Source organism: Sphaeramia orbicularis, chromosome 22 (assembly GCF_902148855.1).
Source record: "Sphaeramia orbicularis chromosome 22, fSphaOr1.1, whole genome shotgun sequence".
In the NCBI taxonomy this organism is placed as follows: Eukaryota; Metazoa; Chordata; class Actinopteri; order Kurtiformes; family Apogonidae; genus Sphaeramia; species Sphaeramia orbicularis.
Genome location: NC_043978.1, coordinates 12,343,039 through 12,363,996, shown reverse-complemented (window position 1 = coordinate 12,363,996; position 20,958 = coordinate 12,343,039). Strand labels below are relative to the sequence as shown.

The window sequence follows — 20,958 nt, the reverse complement described above, 5'->3', positions numbered from 1 at the left end:
GAGCAGAGGTGTCAAACATGCGGCCCGTGGGCCAAAACCAAACCACCTAAAAGTCCAATCCCTCCTGTGGGATGAATTTTTAAAAAGCAAAAATTACACTGAATATATTAACAATCACAGATCTCAAAGTCATTTTAGTTCAGGTTCCACATAATCTTGAATGGATCAGATCAATGAAATACTATCATAATAACCTATAAATAATAACAACACCAAATTCTTCTCTTTGTTTGTGTAAAAAAAAAATTTACATGAAGATATTTTCATTTACAAACTGTCCTTTCACAAAATTTGTGAATAACCTGAACAAATATAAACAACATAAAATATCTAAAGAAAAATAAGTGGAATTTTAATAATATTCTGTCTGTTACTAAATGTTTGTGTATTTGTAGATCCACTGTGGTCTGTAAGTTGTAATGTACATGTGGAAATGGTGAAGTGTATCATAATATTTTTAAAATTCCACTTATTTTTCTCAAGACATTTCAGGTTCATATTATTGACATTATTTTAAGGCAATGACTCCTGCCACAGTACTGTGGCACGGAATATTGGTTTGTCTAGTGCCGCAGACCAATCAAATGTTATCATTTGTACCAGAGCCAATCACAGATACTGTTCCATAAACTCATTCTCCTCTTGTTGCCACAGTACTGTGGTGATATATGGCATATACCTCAGGTCTTTCTTTTGTGCATGTTGCTACCACAGTACTGCAGCAACTGACGGAAGAAACAACAAATTAGTGATAGTATATAATATATAGGAATTATTGTTGCAAATGCTCTATATGTTGTTTTATGGTGTTCTTTGTGCGATCAGTGCGATTGAGGCTTTTTGGGATGTGACGTTTCATGATGTGACAAGTTACCAATATACACATGATATGATGAGGGCGCTGATTGGCTCTGTGGTAATAGACAAACTATATTTCGTGCTACAGTTCTGTGTCAATAGCCATATTGTTATTTTAAAGGATAATTTGTAGATGAAAACATTTTCATAATGCAGTTTTACTTTTTCCACTTTCAAACATGCAGAAAGGATTGGAGTTGACATTATGTATAGGTTATAATGTTAGTATTTTACTGGTCTGACCCACTTGAGATCATATTGGACTGAATGTGGAACCTGAACTAGTAAGCATTTGACATTCCTGTTGTAGAAGTTACACCGTGGGTAATAAAGCATCATGCAAACAGCAGTCTTTTATTATTTGTGCAGTACATGCGTCAGCAGCTCTTACCTGTGGGGTAATACTCTATTACGCTGCCTTTACTCTTTCATGCATGAATTATTATAGAACTGAATGGGATTATTTCTCCCAAAGCAGACTTAAACATGTCCAAACGGAACCTGTTTACATGACCAGAAAAATCCAATTACTGGGAGTAATCAGATAATTGTAATAATCAGATCTGATGCATTTACATAGGGTTAGGGTTACATAGGGTTTTCTGTGATTTTAATTGTATATTCACGTGCAGACGTAAAAGAACTAAATAAATCAGATTAACCTGTAAACAGGAAGACATCAGAGTATTGGGGACAAATCCAGGTGTGTTAATCTGATTTATTATAATCAGATTACTGCTGTTATCTGATAAAACATATCAGATAATACTGTTTATATGATCAACAATAATATTATAACTCCAGAATTCAGATAATAATCAGAGTATTAGTGTGAATGTGAACAGGCTCATTGATAAACATATATTACAGTTGATCGTTTGTAACAGGTTAAAGACAGTATTAATCATAAATGTTAGGATAGTGTCCAAAAGCTTCTTTCCATAAAAAAATCATACGATACATTTAGGAAAAGTTAATGTAAACAGTAAATGTAGTGAATGTTATGTATTAGCTGATGATTTTACACATTTATAGCACAATTTACAAAAAAAAATTGCTATATCAGTTGAATTAACACGTCCAAAACTATTACTCAAGAAGTGGGTGATGATAAATTGTGTATCAGCCATTTTTCTTTTTTTTTTAACACTTAGTTTTTATTAGTTATTTATCATTTTGCCATAAAGAACATAACAACAACAAACAACAATCGGCAACAGATAATAGTCACAATCTCATAGTAAAGATAATTTAGGCTACAGTTATGAAATAGCAATCAAGTTACACAATTACATTTTTAGAGCAGCAGTTTATGGGTCAAAACATGGTATTCGAAATCTCTTCCACAGAACATTTTAGAGACAATTTGACAGATTAGTGTTGCTAAATGACTCACATTTTTACTTTTAAATACATTTTTGCTTTAGTTGGACTGTAAGGGATTATCCAAAACAAGGAGCTACTTTATATTGAAATAAATGTTGGAATGACAATCAATCAAAGTTCAGTCGCTGACGGGACATTACTGTGTTTTGACCCTTATATAACATTTCACAAGACTTTGAGACAAACCATACATTAAGTATCAGCCATTTTTCATTTCCCTACAGCAACAGAAACACGTGAACACAACGCAGATGTCATTTTGAATTCACTAGTAGAAAGCATCATCCTCCTGATAACACACCTGAAGGCAGCATAATTATTGCAATTACACGTTTGAATACCACCATGCATGAAAGGGTTTACATGAAAATGAGCCTTTGTGGTAATAAATGCTGGGTAATGGTTTATGGCTTGTATGTTCAATCAAAGCTGAAGTGTGTAAATGTTTAAAGTGAGCGTAGTTCTCCTCACTCTGGTGATCTTCTGCAGGCTTGTTTCTCAGCCGACGGCAGTTTTGCGCAGGCAGGAAGGCACCTGGAGGCCCTGAAGGAGCTGTGTGACACCCTGAGCCCCGAGGACACCCACCGCTTGGCCCAGACTCAGCTCATGGAGTGTGAGACGAGGCTGGCCGCCATCCAGAGGCAGTTCAGCGGAGACCAGGATGCACCACTCCCTGATTCCAGGTCTGATACCACCACAAGAAAATATACGCTCTGACAACCTACGCCTGATCGATGACTGCCTCCTAAAACCTGTACCTGCTTGTGTTGTGTTTAGAGTCTGGAAAAAAAAAACTCAAAAAGAGAGCACTTAAGGACAGCAGAAAAAGTTCAGACTAGTTTTAAATGTTTTTATTTAATCACAAGGCACTGAAAACATTAGTAGCAAATCTACTCAGAATGTCAGAATAAGAAAAGCAAAGTCCTTAAAGTCATTTCAAACTGGGTGTAAAAAAAACAAAACAAACAACATAAATTATAGCTTCTTAATGTAGCACATTCATTAAATACCGGGAAAGATTGGCTGTCTCATCTGCAAAAATCTTGGGAGAAGCAAGGGATCATGGGAAACGTAGTCTTATATACAGTGTTTGTTATGCAGGTCATTAAAAAGCATTTAAAGTCATTAAATAGATTTTGTGAAAATTAAGGCCTTAAATGGCATTAAAAAGCATTAAATTTGACGTCCAGAGGCATTAAAAAATTTAATACACTTGATGGAAAAAAAGCATTGTTATTCCTGGTTTATTTTGAGTTTATAAACATTTAATAATTTTGATCGGAAGTATAGTGTGATGATTGACAGTTAGAACCCTTTAATTGGCCGTTGTTTAAGTCACAACACCAGATGCTGGGAATGCGAAAAAAACAGTGTTTTTTAGATTTACATTCATCTGTGTTTTTTTTTTCTTTGCACTGATTAACCTGATTAGATTATGCTGTGTTATTCTATTTTCTTGTTCCATAAATGAAATTGGTTTAACATGAGGTTTAAAGACACATTCAAATAGTCAACCGTTGCACACTACAGTGTATTGTTGCATCTTGCTGTTTTGATTGTTCAGATTTAAGTTAAGACAAGATAAGATAAGATAAGATAAGATAAGATATGCCTTTATTAGTCCCACAAGGGGAAATTCCAGGTTTTACAGCAGCAAAGTACAAAAGCACACAGGAGCTTAAGAAGTGCAAAATCAAAATAAAGACAAATCAAAAATCAAAAAAGCTATATACAGTTTACAGCTGTGCACATGCTGACCATGCCACAGGTTGGATAGGATATAATTTATTGCACAGTTTACCGGACAGAATTATTTGGAGCAGTTATTGTTGTGGTGCATGACAGCTGCAGGAAGGAAAGACCTGCGATACCTCTCCTTCACACACTTTGGGTGTCTCATCCTGTCACTAATGAAGCTCCTTAGTGCAGTGAGTGTATGTTGGAGGGGGTGGGGGTCTTTGTCCATCATGGAGGACAGCTTGGCTATAACCCCCCACCCACACACACACACACACACACACACACACACACACACACACACACACACACACACCTCCTCCACAGGTTCCAGAGGACATCCCAGGACAGAGCTGGCCTTCTTTATCAATTTGTGCAGCCTCTTCCTGTCAGCTGTGATTTTTTTTACCACTTCTGTTTTTTTTACTTTTAATTTATTATGTATAGCGTGTTTACTCTATTATAACCCTAACCCTTGTCTTCTATTTTTATTCTTTGCCATGCTGCTGTTGCACTACAATTTCTCCGTTTTGGATCAATAAAGTATAAGTATCTATCTGTATAACAAACATTTGTAAATTTAGACAGATCTTTCTCCACTTCTGTTCCAAATGGGATCAGCCTCTCCTCACTTACACGACCACATAAACTTGTCTTTGTCAGGATCCCTGTTGCATTTGTGGAGGATCTGGCCACACAAAGGGAGCCTCCGAAACCCAGTGACAAACCTCAGCCCTCAGCCGAGGTATGACTCACCCTGTGGAACAATGTCCTCTGTAGAATAAACTCTGTAATGAGAGACACTTTAAAACCACACATGGTTTGTGGACTGTAATAGCTGTTGTTTGGTAACAGTTCGTGTGTGTATTTCTCCCTGGAAGCTGAAAATCCTGCAGTTTAAGAGGTTTAACTATCATGTATCATACTGTTGTTGTTTTCAGGTATCACAGATTACAGTGAAGACGAGCACTTTGGAGAAGAGAGAGGTAGAAAAGCAGGTGTCAGTGGAGGAAGACGTCACCAAAAAGGAGGCTCTAGACAGGTACAAAGGTTTACATTTAGAACATGCTCATGGATGAAAACTGACAGGATTAGTGGACGCTTTTGTTTTCTATTAAAAACCTTCCAGATATGAAAGCTGTAAGAGGACTCTTCAGGCCCAGCTGGCCAAAAATGAACAGAGTATTCAAGACGTGCCCTCAGACTCTGTGTCTCTGAAAGGTCTGCACACTCGGCTGCAGGAAATTCAGGTATAATGTTCATGTTTCAGTTTGAATGAAGTTTAACAAACCAATATTTAAAGTGTCTTTGTATGTTCACATACACATCATTTTTATTACTACTATTTTATCTATTTCTTTATCTCTATTTCTGCAATTTGTTGCACAACCTGTCTAAGGGCAATAAAGCCTATTCTATTCTATTCTATTCTATTCTAGTCAGTTCAGTTCTATTCTGTTCTATTCAATTCTGTTCTTTTTTATTCAGTTCTGTTCTATTCTGTTCGGTTCGGTTCTATTCTGTTCTTTTCTTTTCTTTTCTGTTCTATTCTATCCTATTATTTTTATTCTATTCCATTATTTTCTATTCTATTCTATTCTATGTACTGTAGTTCTTTCCAACATGCCAGTGATCCTCATCTTGTCTCTCAGTTCTTGCGTCAGGAAACAGAGTCTCTGTGGTCTGAGTTCACCAACCAGTGCTCCCAGGTGAGTGGGAACACTGGGTTGGATCAGGAGAGGGCGGAGCTCCAGGACCAGTGGAGAAGCCAACAGCTAAAGCTCCAGAGACGGGGCAACTCTCTGGGCACCGCCCTCAGACAGATCGACTCCACCGAGAACCACATGGTGGACTTCACCGACCGCATGGACCGCTACCTGAGACAACCCAAAGACATCAGTGGCCTCACCTTATCCAACAGCAACATCCTGAGAGACATCAAGGTCCACCGTGCACCATGCTAATGTCCACCATGCTAATGTCCACCACGCTAATGTCCACCACGCTAATGTCCACCACACTAATGTCTACCACGCTAATGTCCACCACGCTAATGTCCACCATGCTAATGTCCACCACACTAAAGTCCACCACAATAATGTCCACCAGGCTAATGTCCACCACGCTAATGTCCGCCACGCTATGTCCACCACGCTAATGTCCACCACACTAATTTCCACCACGCTACTGTCCACCACACTACTGTCCACCACTCTAATGTCCACCACGTTAATGTCCACCACTCTAATGTCCACCATGCTAACGTCCACTATGCTAATGTCCACCATGCTAATGTCCATCATGCTAATGTCCACCATGCTATTGTCCACCATGCTAATGTCCACCACACTAAAGTCTACCACAATAATGTCCACCATGTTAATGTCCACCACTCTAATGTCCACCACGCTAAAGTCCACCACACTAATGTCCACCATGCTCATGTCCACCAGGCTAATGTTCACCGCACTAATGTCCACCATGTTAATGTCCACTACGCTAATGTCCAACAGGCTAATGCCCACCACACTAAAGTCCACCACACTAATGTCCACCAGGCTAATGTCCACCACGCTAATGTCCACCAGGCTAATGTCCACCACGCTACTGTCCACCACTCTAATGTCCACCACTCTAATGTCCACCATGCTAACGTCCACCACACAATTGTCCACCACGTTAATGTCCACCACACTAATGTCCACCACGCTGATGTCCACCACGCTGATGTCCACCATGCTGATGCCCACCACACTAATGTCCACCACTAGTGTCCACCATGCTGATGCCCACCACACTGATGTCCACCACACTAATTACAGTACTACTTACAGTAGAGGTATTTTAATACCATATATAATAACTACAATTATTATATGCATTCATTATCATTCAAAATATTTAATAATATGTGTAGTAAACATTGCTTTAGTTAAAACAAAAATACCAGCAGATTCATAGAAATTGTATGTATTGTTTTGACTGTTATTGATACGGCGTCTTCATCTCCTCCTTATCTACAGACACAAGTTAGATATAGGCTTATGTTTGACAACTGTGTGTGTTTCAGTCAATCACTGGCTGTGTTCTGCGGCAACTCAAATATATTTAATATTCAATCCATGCAGTTCTATAATTCAAACTGTATGATAATATATTCCATACCTCCTGTGGCTGCCTGTTTGTTTTTAATGCAGACCCAAATGCTGCTTGAATAGACATTTGTCACTTCATCATTAGACTTTAGTTTAGATTTAACTCCTTTTACCGTATTAACTCTAGATATAAATGGTGTGTGCACAGTAGACCCCCACCCCCCAATACAAGAAGTAGGAGAGCCTTGGGGTGCAAAATAAATGTGAAGTAATAACTCAGTAAGTAAAAGTACAGCTCACGATGTTGGAGACCGGGGTTCAAATCTCAGCAAGAGTGGTAGTAACACATTCAAAATGCCTCTAAAAAAAGGTGCATTAATAACTGGAACTGCCAAAAGCAGAAATGTTTTATTCCTGTCTCTGTTGTATTTTTTAATATGTGTAAAGTGTATTTGGACAAGTTTTTACTTACTTTGCCTGATGTGTAATTAATTGTACATGTTTCTAGTGCAACACTCGTCCTCTACTTGTCTGTGTTTAGGTATTTTAAATGTATTTTTATTTTTTATAAATTGCAAGTTTATAACCTTGTGCTAACTTCATCAGTCCAGGGGCTATAGATGAAAAATAACCATTAGCCACTAACTCTGGTGCATTTACAACACTGTGAATTAATGCACAGTGTCCCTGTTACCAAACATTACTAACATGCCACCACTGTACTCTGTGTCTGCATGTCCTCAGGAACTGGACGACAACATCCAGAGCGAGCTGGACCAGCTGTCCCGTCTGCACCCAGAGTCCAGTGATCTGGATCCCAGAGACTGCTTCCCTCTGTCCCGGGAGGTTGAGACCCACAGGACCAGCCTGGACCAGCTCCGACAGCAGGTCCGGAAGAGCGAAGCCGCCGCCCGCGCCCTCGACCGCTTCCTGATGTCGCTGCGTACTCTGGATGAAGACATCTCAGGAGTCCAGGGCGCCCCCTGCAGCGACGCGGCAATTCTGCAGGACTGTCGGTCCAAACTGGCCATGATCAGACAGAGCCTGGACAGCCTGAAAGACAAAGCGCCTCAGCTGGATCTGCTCCTGCAGGGGGCCCGGCTGACCGTCACCAGGGATGGACTCCCTGCCTCCTGCCTGGACACGGTTACGGCTCTGCTCAGGAAGCTGGAGGAGGCGGACGGCGGACTGGCCAACCAGCAGCAGAACCTCCAGAAGGAGACCCACAACAAGTCCCTGGGCCTGAGGAAGAGGAGTCTGCTGGGGGAGCTGAGGAAGCTGCAGGATACCATCGAATCTCAGGGTCTGAAGGAACCCACCATGCCCGCTGTGCAGCAGAGGTGAGAGGTGTTCAGGGGGTTCAGAAGACGAATATTTAATGTTCCTCTGGGATCATCATGGTTTATTCAAGCTGAACGCACACCCTTTACTGTCAGTTTTAGTTAAAAAGTATAATATATAGTATAGTATAATATATAATATATAAGAATAGTATGAATTATGATATAATAGAACATATCTATCTGGATCTGCAAGTGAATTTAAACTATTTCAGTTAAGATACCAGATTTTAACAGAAATCTGAAAAATGCTTAATCACTGGTATTTTATTCAGACTCCAGACGATACATTTTATTAACCCTTAGATGCATAAGTGGGTCAAAAATTATCCAGTGAGGTTGTTTTACTGCAATATCTTTGTAATGAAAAGTTATTATTTCATCTTCCAGGTATTCCCCAATAATATGTTATTGACATCAAGCTATCTGAATTTTTAACTTACCTTGTATAGATATTATGAAACTGTAGTTTTTATATTACTACATCAAACTTGCATAGGTTGGTCAAAATAACCTGCATTCATTTACAATGGAATTACATCTGAACCTTTGATTCATTGTGCATTCATTCACTCTACAGAAAGACCAAAGAACTCAGTCATAAAATGGATGTTGACATCATTCTATTACTGCTATATACTATATATTATATACTATATCTAGTTTGTTTTTCAAATTTTCAAAATATTAAAAAACAAATCATTAAAAAAAGAAAAATAAAAAATATTTCAAACATAAAATCATGCTTTTGTGGACCAAAATATAACACAAATGATTATTTTTAACTTGACAAAATAACAAAAGTCACATGAAAACACATTGATTTTAACACTAATGGAAGAGTTGAAGGTCCAGACACACTGGCATCTAAGGGTTAAATAAACAATAACTGATAATTTAAGGATGATTTTAGGCTTAAAACAAGAAGAAGAGATGATACATGGAGTATGAGGGACACGATGCCTCCTCCTGTCCATGAATATAGATCTGTCATATGTTTAAAGATGTTCATGTACATGCATTCTTTCTAACTACAGTTTCATGTTGTTTTTCAGGCTCCGTGCTCTGTCAGATTTGGACATTCAGCTGCAGAGCCACGAGTCAGAGCTCCAGAGTCTCCGTGAACTCCAAGAAAAGCAGGGAGGAGGAGAACACCTCCTGGAGGAGCTGGAGACTCAATGGGATGACACCTGCAGAGCTCTGACCAGCAGGTGGGTCGGACATGAAACAAACACTCAACAGAAGCTGTTTGTGTGTGTTAATGTGCAGTCAGTGTGTAAACTTAAGTCTCCTACCGAACCTTCTACTGTTACCTGTAGGTGCTTAATTTTTGTTTTTTGTGCAGGAAGCAGCGGTGCAGCGTCCTCCTGGAGCTTCTGAAGAAGTTCCAGAGCTGCCGTAGTCACCTGAGTAACACCATGCAGAGAGCAGAGCAGACCATCAACGACCAGGCCTCATACATGGGCAAAGACAACCTGCACAGGAGCATCACAAAGGTGAGGAGGCCGTTGTATTGACCTGTTTGAGTCAGTATAGAAAAGAGACGACCCACAGCTGGAGTGGATCATATGATGAGAGAAATGATGGGATGTTTTCCTCAAATGTATAAAGTCACATATTAACAAAGAACCGAAGAATTTACTGCTTTTTGCTTTTTTAAATAGCAGATATGCTGTTGGAATACAACAAACATATATTAAAGATATTATTAGCAGTCTGCAAAAAGCTCATTTAAGACAAAACCTCAAACAAAGGCTATGTAAAGATTAGATTAGATTAGATTAGATTAGATTAGATTAGATTAGATTAGATTAGATTAGATTAGATTAGATTAGATTGAACTTTATTGATCCCTTGGGCAAACACCAAATGTACACATATAAGAAATATTAAGAGACAAAAAGGGAAGAAAATAGTAATAACAATAGCTAAAAAACAGTGGTGAAAAACAGGCAAATGCACGTTAGAAAGTACAATTGAAATAAATAATAAAGTAGTAAAAATAATAAATAATAACAAGAAAAGCACTCAGAGAGCACAGATCTCCGTCAAGGCAGATCCGGCCCCCGTGCCCCTCCCCCCGATCACCACCAAAATTTAACCTTTTCTTCCTTGTGCTAGCATCAACATTTCCTGAAAATTTCATCCAAATCCGTCCATAACTTTTTGAGTTATCTTGCTAACAATCAAACAAACAAACACGCACGCACGCATGCATGCACACAAAGCAAAGTGATCACAATACGTCCTGGCGGAGGTAACAAAAAGTAATGTTATAATATGCACAGTATGTATATATACAGTTTAATAATAGCAAAACTACTACTACTACTACTACTACTACTAATAATAATAATAATAATAATAATAACAAGTAGCAGTAAGAAAAGTAAAGCACCAACAACAATAAACAAGCATTACACACTGGAATAAACAATAAACAACAGTCAACACTGAGACACCGAGACAAATGTTGAACATATGAAGAGAAAAACTAACTGGAAACATGTTTGTGTTTACTGTTCAACCCGACACATATTTCCATCTATATAATGTTTTTTCAGGAGGCCATTTGTTCCACAGATTTCAGTTGCATTCTTCTTCAGCTTTGATTATATTTGTTTTTCACAAGTTTCACAAGGATATAACAGAGATATACCAACTTGGTTGAAACAACTCATTCATTCAATCATTCAATCATTCATTCAATCATTCATTCATTTTCTGTACCTGCTTTATCCTCACTAGGGTCACGGGGGTTGCTGGAACCTATCCCAGCTACTTATGGGTGAAAGTGGGGTACACCCTGGACACGTCGCCAGTCCTAAAACAATTAATAAAATGGAATATCTAAACAAATACAAATACACAGGACAACAGTACATGCAATGAACCACTAGATGGCAGTCACATCCTTACAGTTTAAAGGCTGATTTTCTGACAGATGCTGAACATTTACATGTGTTTGTTCAGGTCCATGATATTAAGGAGGAACTGGGGGGTCTTAGGGAGCCCTTGGAGGAGCTGAGGAGTGTTTGCAGACAACTTCAGTCCCACCTGAAGAAGATTCCAGACTGTGGTGAAGCTCCATTTGAGGCAGAGGCTGATACGCTGATGGACAACTGGTTGGATGTAAGGATGTCAATGAGACTCTGTAAAGTACAAATGACAGAATAAGTCAAATTTATCCACGATTCTGAGGTCAATGCAGTTTTATATCCTTGTCTATGACCCACTGATTTAGAATTTCATTAGGTTCAGATACACTATATGGACAAAAGTATGTGGACATTATGAATTCAGGTGTTTCTTTTCTAACAGGGGTCTGGGATACAAAACAATAATAACTAATGTCAGAATATAATTTTGTATTAGGATAAATATCATTGTATTGGTTTAAATTCTTATCTTTGTTTCCAAAATGTTTTTACTTAATTTCTCTCAACATTGATTTTTTTAAAATTATTTTTTATCTATCACTATGTTTTTAAATGTTTTTCCTCTAAATGTCTAAAATATTTTTCCTGCTGTGACTGTAAATTTTAATTTTCTTCCATAACTAACCATCTACTTTCTTCACATCTCACTGTGGAAGAAAAATCTCCCATTAAACTTTAAGGAAATATTGATGTCTATAAACTATATGGACATAAATATTGGGACACATCATGCCTACAGCTGTAAGATGTCCTATTCATGATGATTAGAGATAAAAACATCAGTATTTCTCATCAATATGATATTTATCCCAATATAAAACTATATTCTGACATTAGTCATTATTGTTTTGTATCTCAGACCCCTGTTAGAAAAGAAACACCTGAATTCAACATGTCCACATACTTTTATCTATATAGTGTACATTTCACAAAGATGTCTTATTCACATTTATTTATTTGACTAGTTGAAAATCCCAATAAACTTTCATTGTATATCATTGAAATATTGACGTTTTTATGTGTCAAATCCTCATGAACTGGAGACATGATGTGTCCCAATACTTTTGTCCACGTAGTTTATAAACATCAATATTTCCTTAAAGTTTAATGGGAGATTTTTTTCCCTTTAGTAATATTTCCTCTCTATATTTTAGAAATTTAGAAGTAGAACATTTAAAGTCATAGTCATAGATTAAAAAAAACCTAAATCAGTGTCTAGAGAAGTTCAGTCAAATCTACCTCTGAGGCATTTTGGAAACAAAGACAACAATTTAACCCAAACTAACCAATGCAATGATATTTATCCCATTATAAAACTATATTCTGTCATTAGTTATTATTGTTTTATATCCTAGAACCCTGTTAGAAAAGAAACACCTGAATTCAACGTGTCCACATACTTTTGTCCATATAGTGTATGACTTATACTATTTTGCTATGATGCTAATGCTATAATTAATCAACATTTTTCATATAAATCAATCAGTATGAGGTTGTGTTTCATATTTCACTTACCTAGCAAAGATAATATGTAGAAATAAACTTCCAGAGTTCCAATTTTCAATTTCACTTCATTTAAAAATGCTATACACACATACTGAATTGTTAAAGAAACACCTGAATTCAATGTGTCCACATACTTTTGTCCATATAGTGTATATTATTAATGAGGATGACTGGAATGTTTCTGTTGTTGCTTGGAGTCAGTTTTGTTCTGTTTGGGCCCATGTGCAGGTGACAGAGAAGACAGACGCCTACATGGACAACCTGAAAGTGGGGTTGGAGCTGTGGGAGAAGCAGCTGATGCTGGGTGGAGAGGTGGATACGTGGGCAGGAGCCAAACTGGGCCTGTTCGCAGAGAGCCACCCCTTCCACAACGAGCAACAAGTCCTGGCCATGAGGGTACGACCCGCACAGACCAACAGACACATTCTGTAGAAGTTCATGAACTCATACATCTGAATGGTTTATCAACGGTCCGAATGTTTTACAGGATGAGATTCACACCAATGAGCAGAACATCGAACATTTTCACAAGAAGTCTGTGGAGATCCAGGAGATGCTGCAGAGTCAGGAGTCTCCACTGGAGCTGCAGGTGACTGTTATTATTAGTATTATCATCATCATCATCATCAACATCATCATCAGTAGTATTAACGCTTATTTAAGCAGCAAAAATGGCTTGTTGAGATCAAATATCTATTTTTTGTAGTTCATTTTTGTTAATTTTCTTTATTCTTCTGTTTGTTTTTTACTCATTTCTGTTTTAATTGTATTGATTATTCTGTTCATTTTTGTTGTATTTTTTTAAATTCTGTTCATTTTTTGCTCATTTTGATTTTAGTTTTATTGATTATTTTGTTTATTTTCTTGTTTTGTTCTTTTTTTTTTTCCTTCATTATTTTGTTTTTCTTGATTTTCTTTTTCTATTTTTTGCTCATTTTGGTTTTAATTTTATTGATTTTTTATTTATTTTCTTGTTTTGTTAAATTTTTTGTCTTCATTATTTTGTTTGTTTTTCTCGATTTTCTTTATTCAGTCTATTTTTTGCTCATTTTGGTTAAATTTAATGATTATTTTGTTCATGTTCTTGTTTTGTTCGTTATTTGTTTTTTTTTCTTCAGTCCTTTGTTTTTCTTGATTTTTTTCTTTATTATTCTGTCTTTTTTTTACGCATTTTGATTTCAATTTTATTGATTTTTTTTTTTTCATTTTTGTTTTTCCCTTCATTATTTTGTTTGTGTTTTATTCTTTCTGAGTTTTAAAGAGCCTTGCTCTTTTATTTTCAGCGCCTTCTGTAGGTTGTTCCAGACACTGATCATCATTTGGGCTTTAATAATATCATCCAAACTAACTAATTCTTATTTTCTCGCTCTCGGACCTGTTGTGTGGTTCTTAAACTCTGTACTTGTGTCGTCTCCAGGTGATGGAGACCCAGCTGAGGAAGAGGATGGAGCAGGTGAAGGAGCTGTTCACAGACTGCACCGACGTCTTCCAGGAGCTGATGGCTGTGAAGAAACACCTCGCTGAGAAGATCGACGACTGTCAGACGGCCGTCGAGAACCTGCAGAGTTCCATCAGCAAATGTGACGCTTCAAAACCAAACACAGAGACACAGATACAGGTATTCTGTTTGGGATTCTTCTTCTTTACCTGTTTTCTAACCACTGTTTTTTTTAATCTTATTGTTTACTATCTTACTATTACTATTTTCTTGTAATATTTCTTATATGTTTACATTCATACATTGTTCTGCAACTGAAACCTTAATTTCCTGAGGGCTCTGCTCAAGGGATCAGTAAAATTTTATCTGATCTGATCTGATGTAATCTAATCTGATCTAATTTGAACTAATCTAATCTAATGTAATCTAATTTGATCTAATCTAATCTGATCTGATCTAATCTAATCTAATCTGATCTAATGCAATCTAATCTAATCTGATCTAATCAATCTATTCTGATCTGATCTAATCCAGTGTAATCTGATGTAATCTATTCTAATCTAATCTGATTTGATCTAATGTAATCTAATCTGATCTAATCTAATCTGACCTGATCCAATTAAAACTAATCTAATCTAATCTAATCTGATCTGATCTGATCTGATCTAATACAGTCTAATATAATCTGATCTAATCAATCTATTCTGATCTGATCTAATCCAGTGTAATCTGATTTAATCTATTCTAATCTAATCTGATCTGATCTAACGTAATCTGATTTGATCTAACGTAATCTGATCTAAAATGATCTAATCCAATCTAATCTAATCTAATCTAATCTAATCTAATCTAATCTAATCTAATCTAATCTAATCAACCCTCTCAGTCTGACAGTAAATTCCTTCTGATTATCAGTTATTATTAGAATGTGATGGTCCATATACACTGTTATTCAGTTATTTCAGTACAGATTCTTTGTTGAAACATGGAAAATAAATCCATATGTTTTAGTTTAGTACCAGGTGTGAGCTCCACTGACGGTTTTGTTTTACTTCGTCAGGATCTATGTGATGAGCTGGACGCTCAGGAGGACCAGGCTGAGGCCGTGCTGAAGGAGGTGGGTTTGGTTTCCAGCGTGGCCAGTCCTCAGGCTCTGGAGGCCCTGTCAGTGGACTGCACCCGCCTGAGGGAGGCCATCGCCCGCACCAAGGAAATGATCCACCTGAAGAGAGAGGAGAGGGACAAGGGTCTGCTGAAGGTCCTCAGAGGTGGGCGTTGGGTTTGAGGTGGTTTCAGCTGTGATGGAAACTGTCTTTGAGAAACTGTCTTTGAACTGTTGAGAGGAAACAGGAGGAGATGAACAGTAACGACACCATGAATTTATCACATCATCAGTTAGTACCGTCGCCAGACATTAACCCATAAAGACCCAAACATCCATTGGCAAACAAAAGCATCTACTGATCTAAACTGTTTAAAACCCGTTGATCCACTAATTCTATCAGTACATGTTAATAATTGGTGTAAAATACAGTTTTATCTCAGTTATTCATAGGATAAAATGTACAAAAACTTGTAAAATGACAATAAAATAAGCAAAATACTTGAAACATAAGGAAAAAAATTCACCAAAAAAAACATGAAATATGGCATGAAAGTGAACTAATCCTTCTGAAGCAAGGAGAAAATGTGCAAAATACTTTAAAAATGAGGAGAGTTCATAGATTCATAACATCCAGAACCCTGTATTTAGTCTGTTAACCCTCAAAAACCAAAAGCATCTCCTGATCTAAACTGTTTAATACCTGTTGATCCACTAACCCTATCAATACATGTAAAGAATTGGTGTAAAATACAGTTTGTCATCTTTTCATGGTCATCAGATATGACCCATTTCAGAGGTTCTGTAGTTACCTTGGAAACACCGTCATCTTCTTCAACATTGATTCACCAGTAAAACCCATGGAGTTGGATCAATGACAGTGGACAAAATGAACAAAAAGGAATGAAAAAACCTACAAAATAATAAATAATTTGGATAAAATAAACAAAAACTTTACTAGAATCAGCAACAAAATGAACAAAAACCATCAAAGTGATGAATAAAATGAACAAAAATGAATAATAAATCAACAAAATAATTAACATGAATAAACTAAGCCACAAACTACAGTAATTTGAAGAAACAATATAATAAGGGCAACAAAATGAATAAAAACGAATAAGAAAATTTACAAAATAATGAATAACATGGAGAAAATAAGCAACAAATGCATGAGATGAATAAAAATTTAGAACACTTATTTACCAGTAAATACCACATCGTTCACTAAATGACAGTGGATGGAGACACTTGGTGTATGTTCAGTTATCACCTTTTCTTCCGTTTTCTCTGTTTTGATATAATAACCCTTAACTTTAATCTGATCTTTTTGAACATCTACATGATTAGTGAATTGAATGTAGAAAAATACCAAATTTTCACTGAAAAATGCAAAATACTGTGGATAATGTTATAACAAATGGTGATAAATCTCTTAAGTAAAGGTTAAATAGAGAGAAGAAGTCATTTGGGAACTGACACCAAAGTGTCACTGGGTCTTTATGGTTAAACATGTTTAGAAAACTCTCTGAATCAACCATGATAAGTCTTTCTAGTTTTAGGTCTTGATGCACGTTATAGAAATCAGAAGTTATTGTATTTTTCTGCAGATGAAAGGCAGTCGTTTGAGGAGTGGTTCCAGGACTTGCAGCTCTCTGTCAATGAGTGTTTTGAGAATCCTGAGAGCAGAACGATTATGGAAATGTCTCTGCAAAGACTGACTGTAAGTAGACGCAGATGAAGACATGATGCTACTGGAGAGTCTGTTAAATGGTGTTTTCTGCACATTTTCATGGTCTCCTGAAATTCTAAAGTGTGATTTTTGGGGTTTTTTAATAGTATTTTTTTTTTTTATTATTTTCACATTTTTTTGTTGGTTTTGGAGGGTTTTAGGGCCTGTCCTTATAGAGCAGCGATGTTGAGCTTGTTTTCTTTCAGGTTCCACATACAACCCAATATGATCTCAAGTGGATCAGACCTGTAAAATAATAGAATAACATAAATAATCCAGATTTTTTTCTCTTTGCTTTAGTGTGAAAAAAGTAAAATTACATTATGAAAACGTGAATCACCTGAACAACTTGAAATTTCTCACCAAAAATAAGTGAAACTTCAACAATATTATGTCTCAGGTTATTATTATTAACACAACTTACAGATCACAGTAGATCCACAAATAACAAAACATTTAGTAACAGGTAGAATAATGTTAAAATTGCACTTATTTTTTAAAGACATTTCATGTTCATATTTGTACAGATTATTCACATTTTGTTGCTAATGGATAGTTTGTAAATTTAAACATTTTCGTGGTGTAATCTTACTTTTTTTTCACATGAAACCAAGAAGAAAATTTGGAGTTGTCATTATTTCTAGGTTATGATTCTATTATTTTACTTTAAATCATCTTGGTCTGAATGTGGAACCTCAAGTAAAACGAATTTAACATCCTTGATTGTTAATATCTTCAGTGTAATTTTTTCATTTCACAAATTCATCCCATGGGCCGGATTGGACCCTTTGGCAGGCCGTATGTTTGACACCTCTGTTACAGAGTGTGTTGTGTCCCTCAGGGTTTCTTAAAGTCCAAAGACGCCCACCGACGTCTGGAGCAGCTGCAGAACCAGTTGGACCGCGGCCGACAGCAGATTCCACCTGAGCAGCTGTCTGAGCTCACAGACTTCCTGAAGGAGCAGCAGGAGGAGGTGACCACGTTCAGAACCCACTGTCAAAACAGACAGAACCAATTGGAGGCACTGCTCAGCGACATGGACAGGTACACGCTGCCTCTGGTCCTCTAACAACACAGCTCTGAAGGACTTTTATGTTAGAAACACTGTAAAAAATAACACTACATTAACCTGTCGGAGTCCCCAGATACACCCTGATGTCCAAATCGCAACCAGATTTAAAGGGCTCATATTTATCTAAACCCACTTTTATTAGTCTTTGGTTCATTTAGTTGTGTATTTGGACCCTAATAGTTCGTAAAATTTGAATTTCAGAATCAGCTTTATTGGCCAAGTAGGTGAACACATACAAGGAATTTGGCTTCGGTTTTTACATTGCTCACAACATACAGTTCCGACATGAACCCAATCACATGTGGACCTAGACATAATGTAGACAACGGCTAAAATTTGCTTAGAGGTCTTATTTATGTCTTTGTGCACAAGAAATCAATCTAAGTGAATCCCTAAAGGAACTTTGTGTTGGTAAATGCAAGTTCTGCAAATTTACAGGATTTCAGTTCTGTTGCAGCATGTTGATGCTCATATGAACTATGTTTTCAGCTCAAAAATGTCCAATTTCATCACAATTAATGCTATATTTTCATGTCACAAATGGCCAAGTTATATTTGAACTGAATTTACCTGAAAAACAAATATTCTATTCTTTTAGATTCCCCAATTTTTCTTCCAAGATTCTATCCTACATATCACATGTTTTATTTTTACAGGTTCAATATGGAGTATGGTGCTGATCCATCCTGCTTGTGTTACGCCAATACATACATTAAGAATGTCACGTCACTTTTTAAATCAACACTTTTCTAATACTAAGCATTTTTATAAAGAAATAACAATTCTATATTGTTATTTACTCTTTAGTATGATGATAGACTATACAATAAATAATTCTGATCCTAGTTTTTGCACAGGGATCATTTGTGGAAATGGTGACATGGCTGCCGAGCATCAGTATGATGGGATCTGTAACAACCATGTCACATCCGTCCACTGACACATTTTGTGTTTTTGTGTCAGCTGTTATTGTTTTAGATCCACAATACTAACATTTATGAATAAGAGGAGAATTAGCAATAGTAAGTATATAAGTTTATTCCTAATAAAGTACTGGTACTGACCAGATCATCATGGGTAATGTCACGTCCGTCCACCAGCAAAAGTTTTCACATACACGTGCTATTCAAAATCCAATATTCCTGAAAATATAGTTTCCACTGTCAAATAATATCAGTAGTCTGTGCACAAATGTATTAGCATTATTTCAACACAGTTCTATGCATTTATTACAACTTTTTTTTTTTTTTTGACAAAAATGGCCACTCATTTGACCCCTAAGTAAATTTTAGCCGACAAACATTCGACTAGAGACAGAGACAACAATGGGTTGAGATTTACAGTGGATTTATAATGTAATATGTACAGAGTGCAAATTGGAGTTTTTATATGGTGAGTGGATGTGTGGATCCTGTCAATTAAAAATATATGTTTTTGTATATATTATTTACAGTGTGTTTTATATTGTGATATGTACAGAAAGTACAAATAGAAGTTTTGAATTTGACAACAACCCATTTTAATTCCTTGTTAATTTGTTACGTCTCATAACTAGTTATGTCACGATATTTGCACATATAAGGTCAACATTTCCGACGAACATTTCTCTGAGTACGACATAATTGTTTATCAGCAGCAGCAGTTGTAGTAAAAGTTTTAGGTTCAGTGTGTTAATACAATATGTCAAATGAGAAACATAACTGTAAAGTCACACAGGTGAGGTTGTGATGAAAGAAATGATACCAAACAAGGCAAAGTAAACTGATTTATGAGTAATATGAAGAGAAAGGTAAAATCGACGGTATTCAAGAACGGCCCAAATCTACTCCGACTAATAAGGGTTCATACAAAATCTAGAAAAGACCATGAACGTAAGATAATGTGTTGGATGTTTGAATGTCTTTTTTTATGTTTCAGTTTGCAGAAGCAGCACAGTGTCTTCAGTGAGTGGCTTCAGACCAAAGAGAAACAGTCTGTGGACGCAGACAAAGTCCAGCGTCTTCTGAAAGAGCTTCAGGATGAAAGGTGAATTAACATCCACATCATAAACGAAAGAGAAGATCCCACCTTTAATTCACTTATAATTCATGTCTATATAAGCGTGGACTGTATGTATAATGTGTTTAATTTAATTTCCACAGTGGGAGAGTTGAATCTCTCTGTGAGCTGCTGGCCTCCGTTCGCAGACAGGGCGTCAGAGCAGACAACCTCCTGAAGAACAGCGACAACCTGATCCAGCGCTTCAGGAACCTGGAGGTCCGACTGCAGAAACAGGCCGAGGCCCAGAGCGCCTTGGACGGACAGTTCAACAAGTTCAACAGCCAAGTGGAAAGCACCAGGAGCTGGATCAGTGAACTCCTGCAGCCCCTCACCTCAGCTGGAGAAACCAACAAGACTGAGGAGATACAACAAACAGCACAGGTCAGTGAAGCGACTTAAAGACATAAACATGCAGAAGGTTAATGGTTATATTCATGAACTGACGGATTGAACGTGTAAATTAAAGGGTCATTCATAAATACAGGGTGGGGAAGCAAAATTTACAATGAACATTTAGTTGTTTTTTCTCAGCAGGCACTACGTCAATTGTTTTGAAACCAAACATATATTGATGTCATAATCATACCTAACACTATTATCCATACCTTTTCAGAAACTTTTGCCCATATGAGTAATCAGGAAAGCAAACGTCAAAGAGTGTGTGATTTGCTGAATGCACTCGTCACACCAAAAGAGATTTCAAAAATAGTTGG

The 20,958-nt window shown here is 36.9% G+C and overlaps 2 protein-coding genes across 2 annotated transcripts in view; both read left to right on the top strand.

Moving 5' to 3' along the window:
* The window catches only part of LOC115413212 (uncharacterized), a gene marked incomplete at its 3' end in the record, with an annotated part of 39,297 nt that extends 31,264 nt beyond the window's left edge, over window positions 1–8,033 (top strand). The window contains exons 17-22 of the mRNA XM_030125948.1: window positions 2,734–2,927; window positions 4,645–4,726; window positions 4,923–5,023; window positions 5,111–5,231; window positions 5,634–5,924; window positions 7,821–8,033. Coding sequence (XP_029981808.1) covers window positions 2,734–2,927; window positions 4,645–4,726; window positions 4,923–5,023; window positions 5,111–5,231; window positions 5,634–5,924; window positions 7,821–8,033 — 1,002 coding nt within the window. The remainder of the gene's footprint in view (window positions 1–2,733; window positions 2,928–4,644; window positions 4,727–4,922; window positions 5,024–5,110; window positions 5,232–5,633; window positions 5,925–7,820) is intronic.
* A 52-nt stretch (window positions 8,034–8,085) lies between these two features.
* The window catches only part of LOC115413488 (microtubule-associated protein futsch-like), an 89,121-nt gene continuing 76,248 nt past the window's right edge, over window positions 8,086–20,958 (top strand). The window contains exons 1-12 of the mRNA XM_030126360.1: window positions 8,086–8,416; window positions 9,472–9,627; window positions 9,762–9,912; window positions 11,390–11,548; window positions 13,090–13,257; window positions 13,349–13,450; window positions 14,279–14,479; window positions 15,360–15,567; window positions 17,012–17,124; window positions 17,975–18,177; window positions 20,123–20,230; window positions 20,347–20,626. Of these exons, the coding sequence (XP_029982220.1) occupies window positions 8,106–8,416; window positions 9,472–9,627; window positions 9,762–9,912; window positions 11,390–11,548; window positions 13,090–13,257; window positions 13,349–13,450; window positions 14,279–14,479; window positions 15,360–15,567; window positions 17,012–17,124; window positions 17,975–18,177; window positions 20,123–20,230; window positions 20,347–20,626 (2,160 nt within the window). The 5' untranslated portion in view covers window positions 8,086–8,105. The remainder of the gene's footprint in view (window positions 8,417–9,471; window positions 9,628–9,761; window positions 9,913–11,389; window positions 11,549–13,089; window positions 13,258–13,348; window positions 13,451–14,278; window positions 14,480–15,359; window positions 15,568–17,011; window positions 17,125–17,974; window positions 18,178–20,122; window positions 20,231–20,346; window positions 20,627–20,958) is intronic.